Source organism: Oncorhynchus clarkii, chromosome 5 (assembly GCF_045791955.1).
Source record: "Oncorhynchus clarkii lewisi isolate Uvic-CL-2024 chromosome 5, UVic_Ocla_1.0, whole genome shotgun sequence".
NCBI lineage: Eukaryota > Metazoa > Chordata > Actinopteri > Salmoniformes > Salmonidae > Oncorhynchus > Oncorhynchus clarkii.
The window spans coordinates 59,430,652-59,449,433 of NC_092151.1; the positions used below are offsets into that span (position 1 = coordinate 59,430,652).

Here is an 18,782-nt window from a genome sequence, read left to right on the forward strand (position 1 = left end):
TATAGTTGCACCCCCTTTTGCCCTCAGAACATCCTCAGTTTGTATATTGGCCCATGTTGACTCCAATGCTTCCCACAGTTGTGTCAAGTTGGCTGAATGTCCTTTGGGTGGTGGATCATTCATCCTCGCTCTTTTGTTTGGGTTTCTACCCTGTGTTTTGTATAGTGTTTGTTTGGTCTTCGTCCTGGTCTTTACAAGGCACAACGTAATTTTTGTATAATAAAAAACCCTATTACGCATTCCTGCGCCTGTCTCCTGAATCATTCATACCAATGTGACAGCATGTTAAATGTGCAACCAGAGTGGAAAAAAACTCTTGACCACCTTTACTCCACACACAGAGACGCATACAAAGCTCTCCCTCCATTTGTCAAATCTGACCATAATTCTATACTGCTGATTCCTGCTTACAAGCAAAAATAAAACCGAAAGCACCAGTGACTAGATTAATAAAAAAAAGTGGTCAGATGAAGCAGATGCTAAGCTACAGGACTGTTTTGCTAGCACAGACTGGAACATGTTCCGGGATTCCTCTGATGGCATTGAGGAGTACACCACATCAGTCGTTGGCTTCATCAATAAGTGCATCGATGACCTCGTCCCCACAGTGACCGTACGTACATAACCCAACCAGAAGCCATGGATTACAGGCAAAATCCGCACAGAGCTAAAGGCTAGAGCTGCCGCTTTCAAGGAGCGGCACTCTAACCCGGAAGCTTATAAGATATCCAGCTATGTCCTCTGACGAACCATCATACAGGCAAAGCGTCAATACAGGACGAAGATCGAATCATACTACAATCGGCTCTGATGTGGCAGGGCTTGCAAACCATTACAGACTACAAAGGGAAGCCCAGCCGAGATCTGCCCAGTGACACTAGCCTACCAGACGAGCTAAACTACTTCTATGCTCTCTTTGAGGAAAATACCACTGAAACATGCATGAGAGCACCAGCTGTTCCGGAAGACTGTGTGATCACGCTCTCTGCAGTTGATGTGAGTAAGACCTTTGAACAGGTCAACTTTCACAATGCCACAGGGCTTGTGAATGTGTACTATTAGTGTGTACTATTATGTGTACTATCAGCATGGGCTGACCAACTGGCAAGTGTCTTCACTGACATTTTCAACCTCTCCCTGTCCGAGTCTGTAATACCAACACGTTTTAAGCAGACCACCATAGTGCCTGGGCCCAAGAACACTAAGGTAACCTGCCTAAATGACTACCAACCCGTAGCATTCACGTCTGTAGCCATGAAGTGCTTTGAAATGTTGGTCATGGCTCACATCAACATCATTATACCAGAAACCCTAGTCCCACTCCAATTTGCATACCGCCCCAACAGATCCACAAATTATGCAATCTCTATTGCACTCCACACTGCCCCTTCCCACCTGGATAAAAGGAACACCTACATGAGAATTCATTGACTACAGCTCAGCATTCAACAGCATAGTGCCCTCAAAGCTCATCAATAAGCTAAGGACCCTGGGACTTAACACCTCCTTCTGCAACTGGATCCTGGACTTCCTGACGGGCCGCCCCCCAGGTGGTAAGGGTAGGTAACAACACATCCGCCACGCTGATCCTCAACACAGGGACCCCTCAGGGGTGCGTGCTTAGTCCCCTCCTGTACTCTCTGTTCACTGCATGGCCAGGCACGACTCCAACACCATCATTAAGTTTGCCGATGACACAACAGTGGTAGGCCTGATCAACGATAACGATGAGACAGCCTATAGGGGGGAGGCCAGGACAACAACCTCTCCCTCAACGTGATCAAGACAAAGGAGATCATTGTGGACTACAGGAAAAAGAGGACCAAGCACGCCCCCATTCTAATTGACGGGGCTGCATTGGAGCTGGTTGAGAGCTTCAAGTTCCTTGGTGTCCACATCACCAACAAACTAACATGGTCCAAGCACCCGAAGACAGTTGTGAAGAGAGCACGACAAAACCTACCTCAGGAGACTGAAAAGATTTGTTATGGGTCCTCAGATCCTCATAAGGTTCTACAGCTGCACCATCGAGAGCATCCTGACTGGTTGCATCACTGCCTGATATGGCAACTGCTCGGCCTCCGACCGCAAGGCACTACAGAGGGTAGTGTGAACGGCCCAGTACATCACTGGGACCAAGCTTCCTGCCATCCAGGACCTCTATACCAGGCGGTGTCAGAGGAAGGCCCTAAAAATTGTCAAAGACTCCAGCCACCCTAGTCATAGACTTTTCTCTTTGCTACCGCACGGCAAGCGGTACCAGAGTGTCAAGTCTAGGTCCAAGAGGCTTCTAAACAGCTTCTACCCCCAAGCCATAAGACTCCTGAACATCTAATCAAATGGTTACCCAGACTATTGCCCCCCACCCTCCCCCTCTTTTACGCCGCTGCTACTCTCTGTTGTTGTCATCTTTGCATATTCACTTTAATAACTCTACCTACATGTACATATTACCTCAACTAACCGGTGCCCCCGCACATTGACTCTGTACCGGTACCCCCCTGTATATAGTCTCGCTATAGTTATTTTACTGCTGCTCTTTAATTACTTGTTACTTTTATTATCTGTACTTAAAATAAAATAAAATGTAACTGCATTGTTGGTTAGGCGCTCGTAAGTAAGCATTTCACTGTAATACCTGTTGTATTCGGCGCATGTGACTAATATAATTTGATTTGATTTGATTTGATCTTCATAAATGCCTGGAATTACTCAGTTGCAGAGAGAGAGAGACATAGGAGGTATTTTTTGTTCAGACCTGTAGCGCCACACCCAGTCATCCTTTTTGACCGCCAGGACTCGGCTGATACACTTGATGCTGCAGTGAGAGAACTTATCGTTGTTCTCCCAGACCTCGTTAGTGGTGTGAGGGAACATCAGGAACCTGCCTTTCACTCCAAAAGAACTAAGGTTCCAATTTTGGGAAAGCAACTACTTTTTCAAATAGTTAATTCCCCTCAAGTACACAGGCTGAAACTAAAACCAGGTCTCTTTATTGATAGACACAAATGCTTGTTAACTTAGGTGAAGGTCATTTGACACGAAAGACAAAAGTACTGTGTTACTGATGCCCATAGTTCTGGAAGAGGAATACATTGTTTTCATAACAAGCGGACACAGCAAGGACAGCACAGATATATGGTGGGGGGGGGGGGCTGTTCCTAATGTTTGGTATACTGTATATGAGTCAGCAGTGTTTGATGAAATAATGTGTGTGGGTATACATGGCCTGTCAGCAATTGATCAGCCAATCTGTGGGAGACAGATCATGGGGGAGGGGGAGGAGTGTGATCTGGGCCATAACAAGACAGACGTCTGCTGCACAGAGAACAAGGAACCCATGGGAACCCAGTGTTGCCTGAAACCTGGCAACATTGCAGGTAACTTCTGGTCAAAGGTTGCTGTAGGATCAAATCAAAATCAAATCAAATAGTATTTTTACCTGCTCCAAATACAACAGGTGTAGTACAAGCCCTTAACCAACAATGCAGTTTTAAGAAAAATAAGTGTTAAAAAAGTATTTACTAAAATAAACTGAAGTTAAAAAAAAAAAATCTAAAAATTCAGGTAATTGAGGTAATATGTACATGTAGGTAGAGGTAAAGTGACTATGCATAGATAATAAACAGAGTAGCAGCAGCTTCAAAATGGGGGGGACAATGCAAATAGTCCAAGTAGCCATTTGATTAGCTGTTCAGGAGTAGGATGAAAAAAGCCCTTTGTGATTTGCTGGTCCTAGATCTGTTTCTATGAGTAATTACTCATTTCTGTCCAAAGTTTACATAACATCTCCCATGGAGCTCTTAATAAGAAGATTAACATGTTTGACAAAGCAGAGTTGTGGTTGTAGCTAAAGGGATAATTACTGCATTTCATACCATTCAAAACAAAACAGTAAACAACACCCATATTATGAAATTGTCTCTGCCTGTCTGCCCACCCACCTGTTTATTTCTTTCCTTCTGTCCTCTCAGTCCCAGTTAGGGACTGTGCTGTGGCCAAGAGTGTATCATAAGCTGTCAGGGGACAGATGTGAGGAGGAGTCGGACTGTCAGCTGGAGAGTGTGTGCTCTGGTCTCTCCCTCATCTGCCCTGAGCCTACAGCCAAGGCCAACATGACCGTATGTAGTCGGGGCACTCGGGTGTGTCTCAATGGAGGGCCAGATAATGACTCAACATTTTCAGTCCTTGTACCCACTGTCTCAATGTGATGACATTCCAACGTCAGCAGTATCCACTTTAACAGGATCTGTTGTCCTTGGTTGCCATCTTGAGTGAATTTCCTCCATTATTTTACCCTTTCAGATGATGAATGTGGTTCTGGGTTTGGAGAGTCGTTCTGCTTGGGAAGATTTCAATGTAAATTCCATATGTATGGCTCTCTATGGGGGCATACATCCTGAAATATTAGATTTGGGCCAGAACCCATTTCTGATGCAGCCTGGATCAGGGAACAAGTTAACTGAACACGGATGTTTAGGATTTGTGAGAATGAGTAGGCCTGTCTGGCACTATCTAGCAGACATTTTTTTCTGTGAGACTTTGGTGTTCTTTTTCTTGTGTTCTCCTTTCATTCTCTCTATGTCCTCTCCCCTCTCTCCTGTATTGTATTTCACCCTCCTTCTTTTCCTCTCTCTCACTATCCTTCCCTCCTCTTACCCTGTCCTTTTCCCTTCCTCCATCTCTCTCTCGCCCTTTCTCCCTCCTTCCCTCTCGCCTATCCTTCTCTCTCTGTCCATTTCTCCATCTATTTCTCAGAATTGTCACTTTGAGTCACAGTGTGTGAGTTACAGCCTGGAGCAGTGTGACTGTCTGGGAGAGTCCAAGAAAGGGAAGTGCCACGTGCTGCCAGCAGCCAGCAGCCAGGTAACCACAATCCCTCTTCTCCTCCCTCACCCCCGTCTCCTCCCCTGCTGCGCTTAAATCTGGGGAATATATGTTTACGATTTGGGGACAAACAAGACCGTGTACATTTGCTTAGTCTTTCCCTTAACAACCAAAAGGGCATCTGATGTGGTGGGTTGTGTAAAAGCAGAATTTAACAAGGATAAGGAGCTTGGTTACCAATGTGGGCATGTGCTTTTTCCCTCTGTAAACTCAATCTTTCACCTTTAACAAAACCTGTATTTCCAATCCATTTATTCACCTTAGACATGCCTGCGACCTGCGACCTGCACCACTTCCTCTGTCCTGACTAAGCAGTTCCAGGTTAAGCGTGTAGCCTTGTTTGCCGGGGACCCGTGTTCAGCCAAGCAGGTCTACTGCGACAAGTTCCTGGTGTTCTGGGCATCCTGAACACTGACAGGCCCATCGCCAGGCTGAAGAACTCCTTCCTCCACCTGGTAGACCTGGATGAGTTTGACAACCTGGCTGAGTGGATGAAGGTTTGTTTTATGGGGGTCGGCTATCTATCTACCCTATGATGTATTCAGGTTGTTAATTTACAACAGGCCAGAGGATCCTAGAAGATGTAGTGTGTTGAGATGTGTGTTGAGCTCAGTGTGTATATGGAAAGCTTCTTGTTTTGATGTTCTTGATGTTCCAGCTTGATGTTCCAGCCTCAGTTGGCTTTGAGCTTTGGCCACGCTGTGAAGTGCGGTGAATCAGGAATGCCCACAGGGATTTAAAAGAGCTACTTGGGTCACACGTCAGGTTGAGTTAGCGAGAAGGTGACCCCTACTCAGAGTTGGGGAGTAAGGGATTACAAAACAACGGTTACAGTAATCAGTTACAAGCAAAAATATTGTAATCAGATTACAGATACTTTTGAAAAACTATGTGATTACTTTTAAATTCAGAAAGGATGTTTGCGGAAAAAAATATTTGACACTTCTTTGTTTTTGTCAATGACATTCAAATTAGCATTGAAAAAAGGCACAAGTTTAAGTTTGTTCCACCTGAGCGAGTCTAACCACAAGTCAGAGACCACTATGATGACACATCAAATGTGTTTGATGGATTGCGTGAAAAGAGTTGGAATAGGCTTTTGTTGGACTGCTGTCGGCATCCAAAGATTATCCAACTTGAATAAATGCTTGAAGGTAAGGATGACAGCAGTGGTGTAGTCTACGGCAATACGGATATCACTTATTATTGATATTTACATAGTGCATTGATGTGACTCATACTGTTGCTCTCTCATTTAGCTATTTGCGCCTTACGGATTGTGGTTGTTGTGGATGGCTGTCCACAAATCTAAATGTATATTTGAACCCAATAATGGATGAATTCAAGAAGTTTAAGCTGCCTATCAATCATTGTTTTTGAAACCAGTGGACAGCCAGTGAAAAATGCGCTCTTGCAACAGCTACATAGTGCAGATCCCAGCCTATGGAATAAAAGTGGGGCTTTTATTGCTCATTCTAATTCATGCTGATAAAAAAAATGACATCCATTTGCCCAATGGACACATGCTCAAACTCGCACACTTTTGATAAAGGGCAATCTGTAGTTGCTACATCCATTTTTGGACAAATTATATATATTGATGTAAAGATATAATTTTATCGTATATGTAGTAGAAAGTGAATGGTTAGAAGAATCCTCCATAACCAACCCATAAAGTAAAATGTAACATCCATATATGGCCAGCTATGTAAACTTTAACATTGATTTATCCTTCAATAGATGTCATTCAATTGGTAACACACATTTTTGTCTTCTTCTAATGCCTCTTAAGGGGAAAGTAATCTAAAAGTAATAGAATGTAATCAGATTATGTTACTGAGTTTGGGTAATCCAAAAGTTACGTTACTGATTACAATTTTGGACAGGTAACTATAATGGATTACATTAAGAAAGTCACCTACCCAACCTAGCCCCTACTTGCGCTTAGATGTACCGTTCACTCCCTATGACCAGGGCTTTTTAGTGTTAATGGATTTTCTATTGTCCGTATCTGTGCATCCATACCCCCTTCCAGCTCAAAGAAAATATATATATATTTTTTTTCTCCCCAATTGGCAGTTACAGTCTTGTCCCATCACTGCAACTACTGTACGGACTCACGAGAGGCAAAGTTCGAGAGCCATGCATCTGCACTGCTTCTTGACACACTGCCCGTTTAACCCGGAAGCCAGCTGCACCAATGTGTCAGAGGAAACACTGTACACCTGGTGACCGAAGTCAGCATGCATGGGCCCGGACTGCAACAGGAATCACTAGAGTGCAATGGGACAAGGACATCCCGGCAGGCCAAACCCTCCCCTAACCCGGACAACGCTGGGCCAATTGTGCGCTGCCTCATGGTTCTCCCGATCGTGGCCGGCTGCGACATAGCCTGGGATCGAACCCGGGCTGTAGTGATGCCTCTAGCACTGCACTCGGGAGGCCCCCAGCTCAAAGTTGATGTCTTATCTTTTCTTTGATTCGAGGACAGTACTACACATAACTGGTTTAGGAGCTATGCCAGCTATGGTTAAGGTTATTAGGCTGTGATATGGCAACAGTATGTTTCCCCACCACAGCTGAACCGCTAATGCATGCCCATTGGTTCCATCCAAATCAGTGTGTCACATTTGGAATGTTAACTGACTAACGTCCTGTAGCAAATGGCTTCTTGAAGAAAAGACCTCAAGTCAATGTGAATGAAAGTAAATGGAATTGGAGGTGTTTTGGCTATTAAACAGCTAACTATAGCAGACTTGAACTAGAGTGGGCGAATGTTTGACTTGTTGTGCTCTTGTCGTCCGCAGGCTCGCTGGTAGGCTATTCTCCTGGCCGTCACGACTCTGTCTGCCGTGATGGTCAGCACCGTGTGTCTGTGTGAATGCACCCTGTAGCTCCATTTCTGTCTCTGACTAGGACAAAGACTATAACCGTCAACTACCTATCTATGTTAACAAGTACGTCATAACTCTGTGCCACGTTCCTCAATGCATGTGTGGTGGAAAAGGGGGTGTTGCCAAGTTTGTTTTGCCCTCACTGATCTACGAGTGGGATGTTCCTTTTTACATCCACCTGTCCAGTCATGCACTTAATGTACCATTGTTCCTTCCGTCCATGGCCTTCCATCAGTGTCCTTCGCTTAGCAATTTGAACCTGAAGGCTAATTTGATCCTTGACAATCCTCCAGTTTTCCACCGTGGTGACGTTGTCTCGTCTGACACAATGGACCAGCTTGAACCAGTTTGAAGGACACGAGGATTACCTCTAGTCACCTGTATTGTGTATGTCTGTCCACTGGAGTACTGAGGTATCTAGATGAGGTGAGGACTAAAATAAGCTGTGTAGACAGACATGGTACGCCAGGCAGAATAGTCCAGTTTTACTCAGAACTGTTGCTGTTCATCAGCCATTGTACTGGAGCTTGAAAAGAGAGTGCCACTGAAAAACAAGAGACCAAATGATATTGGTGGGTCAGCCAAATGGAAAGGCATCAGAATCAAAGGGACAGGACAGTATTCATTCCCCTTGACTTATGCCACATTTTGTTGTCTTACAACCTGAATTTAAAATGCATTAAATACATTTAGTTGCTCACCCATTTACACACAACACCCCATAATGACAAAGTGAAATTTGGTGGTTGATGATCATTGCTAAGCATCAATTTTCAAGTCTTTCCATAGATTTCCATGCCGATTTAAGTCAAAACTGTAACTAGGCCATTCAGGAACATTCAATGTCGTCTTGGTAAGCAACACCAGTGTATATTTGGCATTGTGTTTTAGGTTGTTGTCCTGCTGAAAGGTGAATTTGTCTCCTAGTTTCTGTTGGAAAGGAGACTGAACCAGGTTTTCCTCTAGGATTTAGACTGGCTTAGCTCTATTCCACTTATTTGTATCCCAAAAAAACTCCCTATTCCTTGCTGGTGACAAGCATACCCATAACATGATGCAGCCACCAGCATGCTTGAAAATATGAAGAGTGGTACTCAGTGATGTGTTGTGTTGGATTTTCCCCGAACATAATGCTTTCTATTCAGGACAGGGACACAACTTTTGCTGGGGATGGGGGGGACATGTCCCCACCAGTTTTATCATTGGAATGTGTTACAAAACGAGGCAACTGTGTGCTTTAGGACCATGCGGACACCTCCGACTGTTTGGAGTGTTTATCCGACAAAAAAATAAATTATACAGTGGGGCAAAAAAGTATTTAGTCAGCCACCAATTGTGCAAGTTCTCCCACTTAAAAAGATGAGAGAGGCCTGTAATTTTCATCATAGGTACACTTCAACTGTGACAGACAAAATGAGAAAAAAAATCCTGAAAATCATATTGTAGGATTTTTTATGAATTTATTTGAAAATTATGGTGGAAAATAAGTATTTGGTCAATAACAAAAGTTTATCTCAATACAGTGTTATATACCCTTTGTTTGCAATGACAGAGGTCAAACGTTTTCTGTAAGTCTTCACAAGGTTTTCACACACTGTTGCTGGTATTTTGGCCCATTCCTCCATGCAGATCTCCTCTAGAGCAGTGATGTTTTGGGGCTGTTGCTGGGCAACACGGACTTTCAACTCCCTCCAAAGATTTTCTATAGGGTTGAGATCTGGAGACTGGCTAGGCCACTCCAGGACCTTGAAATGCTTCTTACGAAGCCACTCCTTCGTTGCCCGGGCGGTGTGTTTGGGATCATTGTCATGCTGAAAGACCCAGCCACGTTTCATCTTCAATGCCCTTGCTGATGGAAGGAGGTTTTCACTCAAAATCTCACGATACATGGCCCCATTCATTCTTTCCTTTACACGGATCAGTCGTCCTGGTCCCTTTGCAGAAAAACAGCCCCAAAGCATGATGTTTCCACCCCCATGCTTCACAGTAGGTATGGTGTTCTTTGGATGCAACTCAGCATTCTTTGTCCTCTATACACGACGAGTTGAGTTGTTATATTTTGGTTTCATCTGACCATATGACATTCTCCCAATCTTCTTCTGGATCATCCAAAGGCTCTCTAGCAAACTTCAGACGGGCCTGGACATGTACTGGCTTAAGCAGGGGGACACGTCTGGCACTGCAGGATTTGAGTCCCTGCCGGCGTAGTGTGTTACTGATGGTAGGCTTTGTTACTTTGGTCCCAGCTCTCTGCAGGTCATTCACTAGGTCCCCCTGTGTGGTTCTGGGATGTTTGCTTGCACAATTGGTGGCTGACTAAATACTTTTTTGCCCCAATGTATATATATCCCCCTACTTCTAAAGCCAAAGTTGCATCCCTGATTCAAGACAAAAAGTTAATTTCTTTGCCACATTTTTTTGCAGTTTTACTTAGTGCCTTATTGCAAACAGGATACACGTTTTGATATATTTTTATTCTGTGCAGTCTTCCTTCTATTCAATCTGTCATTTAGGTTAGTATTGTGGAGTATGTAGTTGATCCATCATCATTTTTCTCCTATCACAGCCATTAAAAACTCTGTTTTCAAGTCACCATTGGCCTCATATTAGGAAGGATACCTGTATATTTGTAGTGGCTGGGTGTATTGATACACCATCCAAAGTGTAATTAATAACTTCACCACGCTCAAAGGGATATTTAATGTCTGTCCTTTGCAAAGCATTGGAAAACCTCCCTAGTTTTTGTTGAATCTGTGTTTAAAATTCACGGCTCAACTGAGGGCCCTTACAGAGATGTGGTCATTCAAAAATCATGTTAACCACTATTATTGCACAGTGTGTCCAGTCAAATTATTGTGACTTGTTAAAGCACATTTTTACTCCTGAACTTATTTAGGCTTGCCACAACAAAAGGGTTGAATGCTTCTTGACTCAAGACATTAAGGCGTCTCATTTGTAATTTATTTTGACAATGTTCTAAAAACATAATTCCAATTTGACATTATGGGGTATTGTGTGTAGGCCAGTGACACAAATCTAAATGGAATCCATTTAAATTCAGGCTGTAGCACAACAAAATGGTAAAAAAAAAGTTAAGTGGTGTGAATACTTTGAAGGCACTGTTCTAAAATGGAATGTAGATAATACATTGCTGAGTTGGTCTCTTCTTGGATGTGTGGATGGGTTTAGATTTTATAGTATATCTAAGCATGATCCTGGACAATTGTTCAACCTTGTTTCCATTAAAACACACGCCAACTTCAAAAATAGCAGTTCCAATTTATTAAAGTATGTATATGGTCACATATTTACAGGTATATACAGTATACAGATATAATTTAAAAAGTTAAGACTGTAAAAAATATATCTAGTCATATTTTACCATAGAATCACATGCTAACATGATATTTTCACATGGTGCACTTAGTAAGTAACTGGTTTAGTAACCCTTTCCTCTGGTTTTCAGTGCAAAACCTTTATACCACCACCACTACAGGCTCAATGGAACAGGCAGAAATTAAATAAGTCACAATGATTACAATACCAGTCTCTAAATGTATAATATTACTTATAAATAGCCTACTCAGTGGTGTTAAAAAAATATAGTCTGACAATGAGATATTATTACTAACCAATTCTTAACTGTAACTTGAACTATGATGCAGAGTCCACTGTGCACAGTCTACCGAGGAAGGCTGTCCTGTTTCTATTGCTGATGTCAGCGCACTTCACAATAACCACTCATTGACTTCTTTGAGTTTAGTTACCTGGTCACAACTATATGGCATGCACAGCTAAATGGGTATTATTTGTGTCATAGTTTAGCAGCAACCATGGATATGCTAGTCAAAATACGTCACATAAGAACGTGCTAGAGGTAATAGTTCCATATGAATCATTGAAAAAAAATGTATGAAAAAAAAGCTATAATTGTATAACATTGTAATAACTACAAAAATAATGGTTCTCACTGATATGTACCGTATTTTGCTGCAAAGGACTCACTATTGCTGGTTTCAAATGAATATACTGTATAAAAATAGCATACCATTGCATTATTGCTCAAGTGCTTGACTAAATTCAAAGTTCTCAGAATAATGTGCATTTCAGACCTCATGAATATTACTGTCTCAAAGACCAGATAAAAGGAACAACTCACTAGAGGTAAAAAAAAATAAAAATTAAAGTACACCATAACAAAAAATACATACAGTAGGTTAAGACAAGTTATTTTAAGGCACACTTAGTCCGATCCTACAATCACATAGTATTGAGGACGACAATGGTGAATGCTTTAAGCATAAATTAAGGAAACACATGGGGTTTGAACTGCAGGTACCTCGAGGCCTCTACTCAGCTGGTCAATGGGTCTCTCTCAATCAGAGGCACCAAAGACTTTGTATAAGAGCCATCTCTTTGGGGTTGCCAGAAAATCAGCAAAGGTGATGGCATTTACTATCTTTCAGCACCACACCGTAGTTGATGCACCACAAAAGCAGTGCTTACAAAAAAATACTTCACATACATTTTTAAATAACACACAGTTCTAGTTCTGGACACAATGTGATAATGTCTTTGTATAGTTTGAAAGACAAAATAAATTACAGCTGTATAAATAATTTCTCTAAGAGCTGAGGAAGGAGGACAGTAGTCTGTTGCTCCGTACATTCAGTGCTTCCCCAGGTTCACTCTGTAAAACAAACAGGGTTAATATTTGTCTAATCAATGGACCCCTGACTGGCAATAATTCAGGAAAAAAAATTGATTAGATCAAAAGAAAATACCTTTTTGAAGTTTTCCTCCAATCGTCTTTGCATTTTACAAACGTAACTTCCTGTTGTAAGCTCAGAGCATGAGGATCTTTAATGCAGAATACCATCCTGGAAAAGGGTCAAACAAGAATAGCACATTTTTAAAAAACTAAAAAATAGTTTTGCACCCTTTCAAAACTATTATATTTCTGATGTTTGTATGGATGAAAATTGTCTCCATTTCATGATCTTAAAGAAATTAGGCCTCTTTAAACTAACTTTTTTTGCGTCTCTCCGACTCTGATGCGTATTTTGTGGACCTCCACTTCAGACTTCGCAGAGTCACCTGACCACCAGGAAGACACCATGTTGAGCATGAACGAGGGAGACCAGCTAGTAGACTCCTCCCACTTGAACTTCACCATCAGGAGGTCACCAATGTCTTTCTCTGCTACCAGCAGGAAGGAATGGGTCTTATTGGATGTCATCTTCTCCTTTCTGCCAATGAGAAAGAGCATAGAGGCTCAACTGATTATTGTCAACTCACTTCACAAGAACAAATAATTGACCTTTGAGTGAATGTGTCATGTCTAAGCACAGACCACAGTAGCACTAGAACTTTAACTATAGACCATAAAGATTAATGTTATCGTAAACGTGAGAAATGGTGTCAGGTGTCTTATCATGTTGATGTACTAGCATGTGCTCTGTTCTATGGTTTAACCGCTTGTTGGACCAGGTACTCACAGTGTCAGTTTGAGGTCTTCAACCTCTCCTTTGGTTCCAATCAGGGAGACTGTCAGTGAAGGCTCCATGTCAGACCTGTTCACCTTGCTGAAGAAGTGGATCTTCACCTGGTAGTGATAGACTCTGAACGGCATGGAGGCCCTGGTCTTGGTGTACAGTTTGACGCTACGGGTCTTGCGAACCTTGCTGATATCGTAGCCCACGGTGTTACAGTGGTTCTTGCGGCAGCGGAGGCACATTCCGCGGTCGAACATATCGTTGCTCCCGCAGCGGTACGCCATGCTGGCCTCCTGCTCGTTGACCAGGGAGTCGATGAACAGGTGGATGGAGCGCTCGTGGGAACACCTGGGAACATCATTGATAGCTAGGAACATAAAGGGGATAGTTGCATCACTGGTCCACATTAAAAACCTGAGTTGAGATTCTCAATTGGAGGACAGGCAATCAAATGATAACAAGTAGATGCATCTGGTAGTATATCACTAATCCTGAGAAAGTGCCATTCCCTAACATTACCATTGTAGATAGAGTTATATCAACCTTCATTTTGGGGAGCTACAATAGGAGTGATGTTGTTGGTAACCTTCTGAAGGGATTTTTGCTAGTCTTGATGTTTGCGGTCCTCTGTTTTTAACAGGCATGAATAGGCCTTTGTCAGGCTGATGGCGACAATGTTAGTCGTAAAGACAGATTAGTGATCAGTTGCAGTAACTGTGCAGCTAATGTCATGATGTACGTCAGGTTGTACTGACTTCGCCACCCTATTGTTCCTTGTTCACAAGCCTTACCATCTTCCAATAAGTTACAAGCTGACAATTACATGTCTGATTTAGCCAATGATAACGCAGTAACCAGATTGTGTGGAAAGTGATTGTGAATGTTATATGTCGAATATTTGACCAATTGTATAGAATGACACTAAAATATCAAGATGTGATTCTCACCAAAGAGGCCAAGTTTGGATATTGTTTCCAGAGGGCTTTGCAGATTGCAGCCTGGCTGGTAGCTGCCTCCATTGGGGTAGATGTCCACATGGCCTACAGGCTGCTGGATGCCGATGCTTAAGCCCAGAGAGCCCCGCGTGAACGTGTGGAGAACATCCACAAAGTGGGCATCATCTGGGGACAGGCGGCGGTGAGCGTGCTCCCCCTCGAAGTCTGGACCAGCTGGGTCAAGACCTGTAAAGAGAAGGGAGCAATCAGTAAGGAGTGGAACAAGCCAAAGACCAATTAATTAAAGTTGGAACAGGCCAGAGCCAATCAATGATTAGCAACAGTGCATTCATCCTGTCTATGTTTCTCTAGAAGACATATTTACCAGTTATTCTGCCCACTTTATTGGAGGCGTGGCTCCCAGCGAATCCTGCAACATGAGCACCCAGACTGTAGCCAATGAGATGGAGGTTTTCAAGAGGGATGTTTGTTGCCTCCTTGGAAACACATTGCAGTAAAGTGTCAAGTTCATTGCCATGGAAACAATGTACAATAACTCTTTATACCTTTTGTTTAGAATATGTTATTCATGATTTATCTGAGAAACAGTGCAGTGTCTTAGATGTTGAGTCATCGTACAAACCTCCAGCCAGTCAATGAAGCGAGCAATCTCTTGTCCCACCATCTTGGTGTTCTGGGCAGCTACTGGATAGTGGTTCTGGGCTGTGTACAGCCAGTCCACCACGATCACATTGGCTTCCTGCTCTCTTTTGTACAGCGCCGAAACCAGCTTGGCCACCCAGCTCTCAAACAAGCCGCTCACCTGTTGAGGCAGATGGAAAGAACGAATGGTGTTATTGACGGGGTAATCCAAGTCCATGAGCAATAGTTAAGGATTTAATGTCACAGACATGCTGCTACAGATTGGAGGGGCTTACTGTCCAGCCGTGGATCACCAGGAAGGTTTTGGATGTGCTATTGAAAGTGCATTCTTTGAGAGATTCCGGGTTGCCGGGGATGATATAGCAGATGTCATCTTCCGGCATCAAAGGCTTCCGGAGGGAGAATTTGGCGTAGGCATGAGGGGTGGCATCGTTGTTTCGGATCAAGTCCTTGAAGTTGTCCATGAAATTATCTGAGAATAATGTCATGTAAACACAAAACATCTGCTTAAGACAATTTGGAAAAGTCATTCCTAAATGTTTGAAGATACCATTGCAGTAAAGAGAATGGAAGCTTTAGAGCCATCTATGCTGTTTCTAATCTTTAACTACATTGGTGGGAACTTCTGACTGCACAGGCCCCTCAGTGCCTGGGGGGCTACTAGCAAGGCCAGATTACCAAATCATATACATTTCCGGGACATGGGCCCCGGGGTTTCAGCCCCTGTATTAATCAGGCCCTGGCTACTAGGGTTCAGTCGGTCAGACAGACCCTATAGAAACCACAGCTTTGTCCCTCTAGCTCTGAAAATTCCCAAAGGGTTTCAAAGTAGCTGTGTTCCCAGTGGGTCAGCTGACTCCTCAGCCAAGGCTACTGCACTGATTGGAGATTGCATATTCCAGACACAATAAATACATTATATTTCTAATAATGAAAATAAACAATATACTAAGTGTTCATATGCATCAACTGACTATATCTACGTCCTACTTCAGCATCGCCGAAGACAACCTATAATTTTTTATTTTTAAGGCGAAGGAATGTACAGTACCAGTCAAACGTTTGGACAGCTACTCATTCAAGGTTCTTAATTTTTTAACTATTCTCTACATTGTAGAATAATAGTGGAAGACAATGATGATAAAATGAAATTATGCAGTAACCAACATTTTTTTAAACTATCATTTATATTTGAGATTATTCAAAGTAGCCACACTTTGCCTTGATGACAGCTTTGCACACTCTTGGCATTCTCTCAACCAGCTTCATGAGGTAGTCACCTGGAATGCATTTCAATTAACAGGTGTGCCTTGTTAAAAGTTGTGGAATTTATTTCCCTCTTAACGCGTTTGAGCCAATCAGTTGTGTTGTGACAAGATATCTCTATTTGGTAAAAGACCAAGTCCATATTACAGCAAGAACAGCGCAAATAAGCAAAGAGAAACAGTCCATCATTACTTTAAGACATGAAGGTCAGTCAATGCAGAAAATTAAGAACTTTCAAAGTTTCCTCAAGTGCAGTCGCAAAAACCATCAAGCGCTATGATGAAACTGGCTCTCATGAGGACCGCCACAGGAAAGGAAGACCCAGAGTTACCTCTGCTGCAGAGGATAAGCACATTAGAGTTACCAGCCTCAGAAATTGCAGGCCAAATAAATGCTTCAGAGTTCAAGTAACAGACATCTCATTATCAACTGTTCAGAGGAGACTACGTGAATCAGGCCTTCGTGGTCAAATTGCTGCAACAAAAAAAAACTACTAACAGACACCAATAATAAGAAGATACTTGCTTGAGCCAAGAAACATGAGCAATGGACATTAGACCAGTGGAAATCTGTCCTTTTTTCTAATTAGTCCAAATGTTTGATTTTTGGTTCCAACCGCCATCTCTTCATGAGACACAGAGTAGGTGAACAGATGATCTCTGATGTGTGGTTCCCACAGTGAAGCATGGAGGTGTGATGGTGCTTTGCTGGTGACATTGTCAGTGATTTATTTAGAATTCAAGGCACACTTAACCAGCATGGCTACCACTGCATTCTGCAGCGATACACCATCCCATCTAGTTTGTGCTTAGTGGGACTATCATTTGTATTTCAACAGGACAATGACCCAACACACCTCCAGGCTGTGTAAGGGCTATTTGACCAAGAAGGAGAGTGACGGAATGCTGCATCAGATGACCTGGCCTCCACAATCACCCAACCTCAACCCAATTGAGGTGGTTTGGGATGAGTATGACTACAGAGTGAAGGAAAAGCAGCCAACAACTGCTCAGCATATGTGGGAAATCCTTCAAGACTGTTGGAAAATCATTCCAGGTGAAGCTGGTTGAGAGAATGCCAAGAGTGTGCAAAGCTGTCATCAATGCAAAGGGTTGCTACTTTGAAGAATCTAAACTGTATGTTGATTTGTTTAACACATGATTCCATATGTGTTATTTCATAGTTGAGGTCTACAATGTAAAAAAAAATAAAAATAAAGAAAAACCCTTGAATAAGTAGGTGTGTCCAAACTTTGACTGGTACTGTATATTTGAGATTATGTAGCCTATCAATTCTGTATATTCTTATGTATCAACACTAGAACAACGTTTTTTCAATCCCTATGGTAACATTACTCAGTGTATGAATGGGTGTTCAGCCTTATACTTGTCATCATGTCCTATAAACTATTTATTCTAAGTCATCAAACTCATTAGTAGTATATTATAGCACCTCCTGATAATGAATATAGTAGCCTTATATTATTTGAAGAATTTAATCTCTTATAATTAATTCATGTTATTGACAGCCTACAGATACTGTCACTTATAAGTGACAGTATCTGTAGGCTGTCAATAACATTAATTAGTTATAAGAGATTAAATTCTTCAAATAATATTTCACTTAAGCAGCACAAATTAAATGATCTTTTATCAGGACTGCAAAACAAGGTTGAAACATATTGTTCCTCAATATTGGCTACTCACCAAGTGTAGAAATGGAGTCACCCTCTTCCAAAGACGCCACATAAAATACTGCATTTAACACGAGAAAGTAAAGACAATGCACTTGCAACCCTTTCATTTCTTTGCAGCCTAATAATTCGTATTTTGGGGAAATGTATGTTAAAGTCTGCAATCTCAGCAGGGGGAAAAAAATGTAACATAAAACCGTGACAATTTTCCACCGGTTAGAATATTTCCCGTGCGATCTCTGGCGCGTAGTGTTGATATCTGAACCTTGAACTGCCCAGTTCTTAAATAGTACCTCTCCCTCTGTTGCAAACCCATTGGTTGCTTTTCCCTCTCCTCAGGAGGAAGGGGGGGGGGGGGGGGGGGTATAGTAAATTATAATACAAAATCACGTTGATAACTGGCAATGACGTTTTAATAATAATAGTTGTATTCAAGTTATTAGTGTTATTTGTTTACAGTGTGTGAGATAGAACACTCAGGCCTGGATTCAATCAGATCAAGAGCGTAACGGATACCTGCAAAGCTGATGTCAGTCGGAGGTGGAACTGCATTGGAGCTGTCAAATCGGTGAGCAGCTGCTCCTGTGATCATTGTCTTGAAGCCACATCCATCCCACTCGCATTAGAAGTTCAGAATGAGAAAGGTATAAAGGTTAGGTATAAAATCACATTTTAAGAAGATAAATTGTAGAAATAGGTGGGTTTTATGATTTTGTTGCTGTGTACATTGATTCAGGGAGCTGCTTGTGAATTAGACAGGGGCGCAACTTTCACTGGGGATGGGGGACAAGTCCCTCCCACATTGTGAAATTGCATTTTTGCAGTTTTATCATTGGAATGTGATACAAAACGATGCACCGGTGTGCTTTAGGATCATGCGGGCGATTCCAAGTGGTTGGTAGGTTGTTTGGAGTGTTTATCCGAAAAAATATGTTAGAAATAATTATGT

The 18,782-nt window shown here is 42.3% G+C and overlaps 1 protein-coding gene and 1 pseudogene across 1 annotated transcript; one reads left to right on the forward strand and one right to left on the reverse strand.

Annotated features, from left to right (window-relative positions):
• Nucleotides 1–3,208: 3,208 nt before the first annotated feature.
• Nucleotides 3,209–7,781, forward strand: LOC139409729 (disintegrin and metalloproteinase domain-containing protein 10-like; annotated as a pseudogene).
• Nucleotides 7,782–11,046: 3,265 nt separating this feature from the next.
• Nucleotides 11,047–18,089, reverse strand: LOC139409115 (lipoprotein lipase-like). Its single transcript, XM_071153842.1, has 9 exons — nt 17,847–18,089; nt 15,150–15,346; nt 14,855–15,034; nt 14,597–14,708; nt 14,224–14,457; nt 13,280–13,643; nt 12,812–13,030; nt 12,566–12,661; nt 11,047–12,471 (listed from the first exon to the last, which is right to left on the reverse strand). Exons 1-9 carry the CDS (start codon nt 17,941–17,943, stop codon nt 12,450–12,452), a joined length of 1,521 nt encoding a protein of 506 aa, XP_071009943.1. The 5' UTR covers nt 17,944–18,089; the 3' UTR covers nt 11,047–12,449.
• Nucleotides 18,090–18,782: the final 693 nt, after the last annotated feature.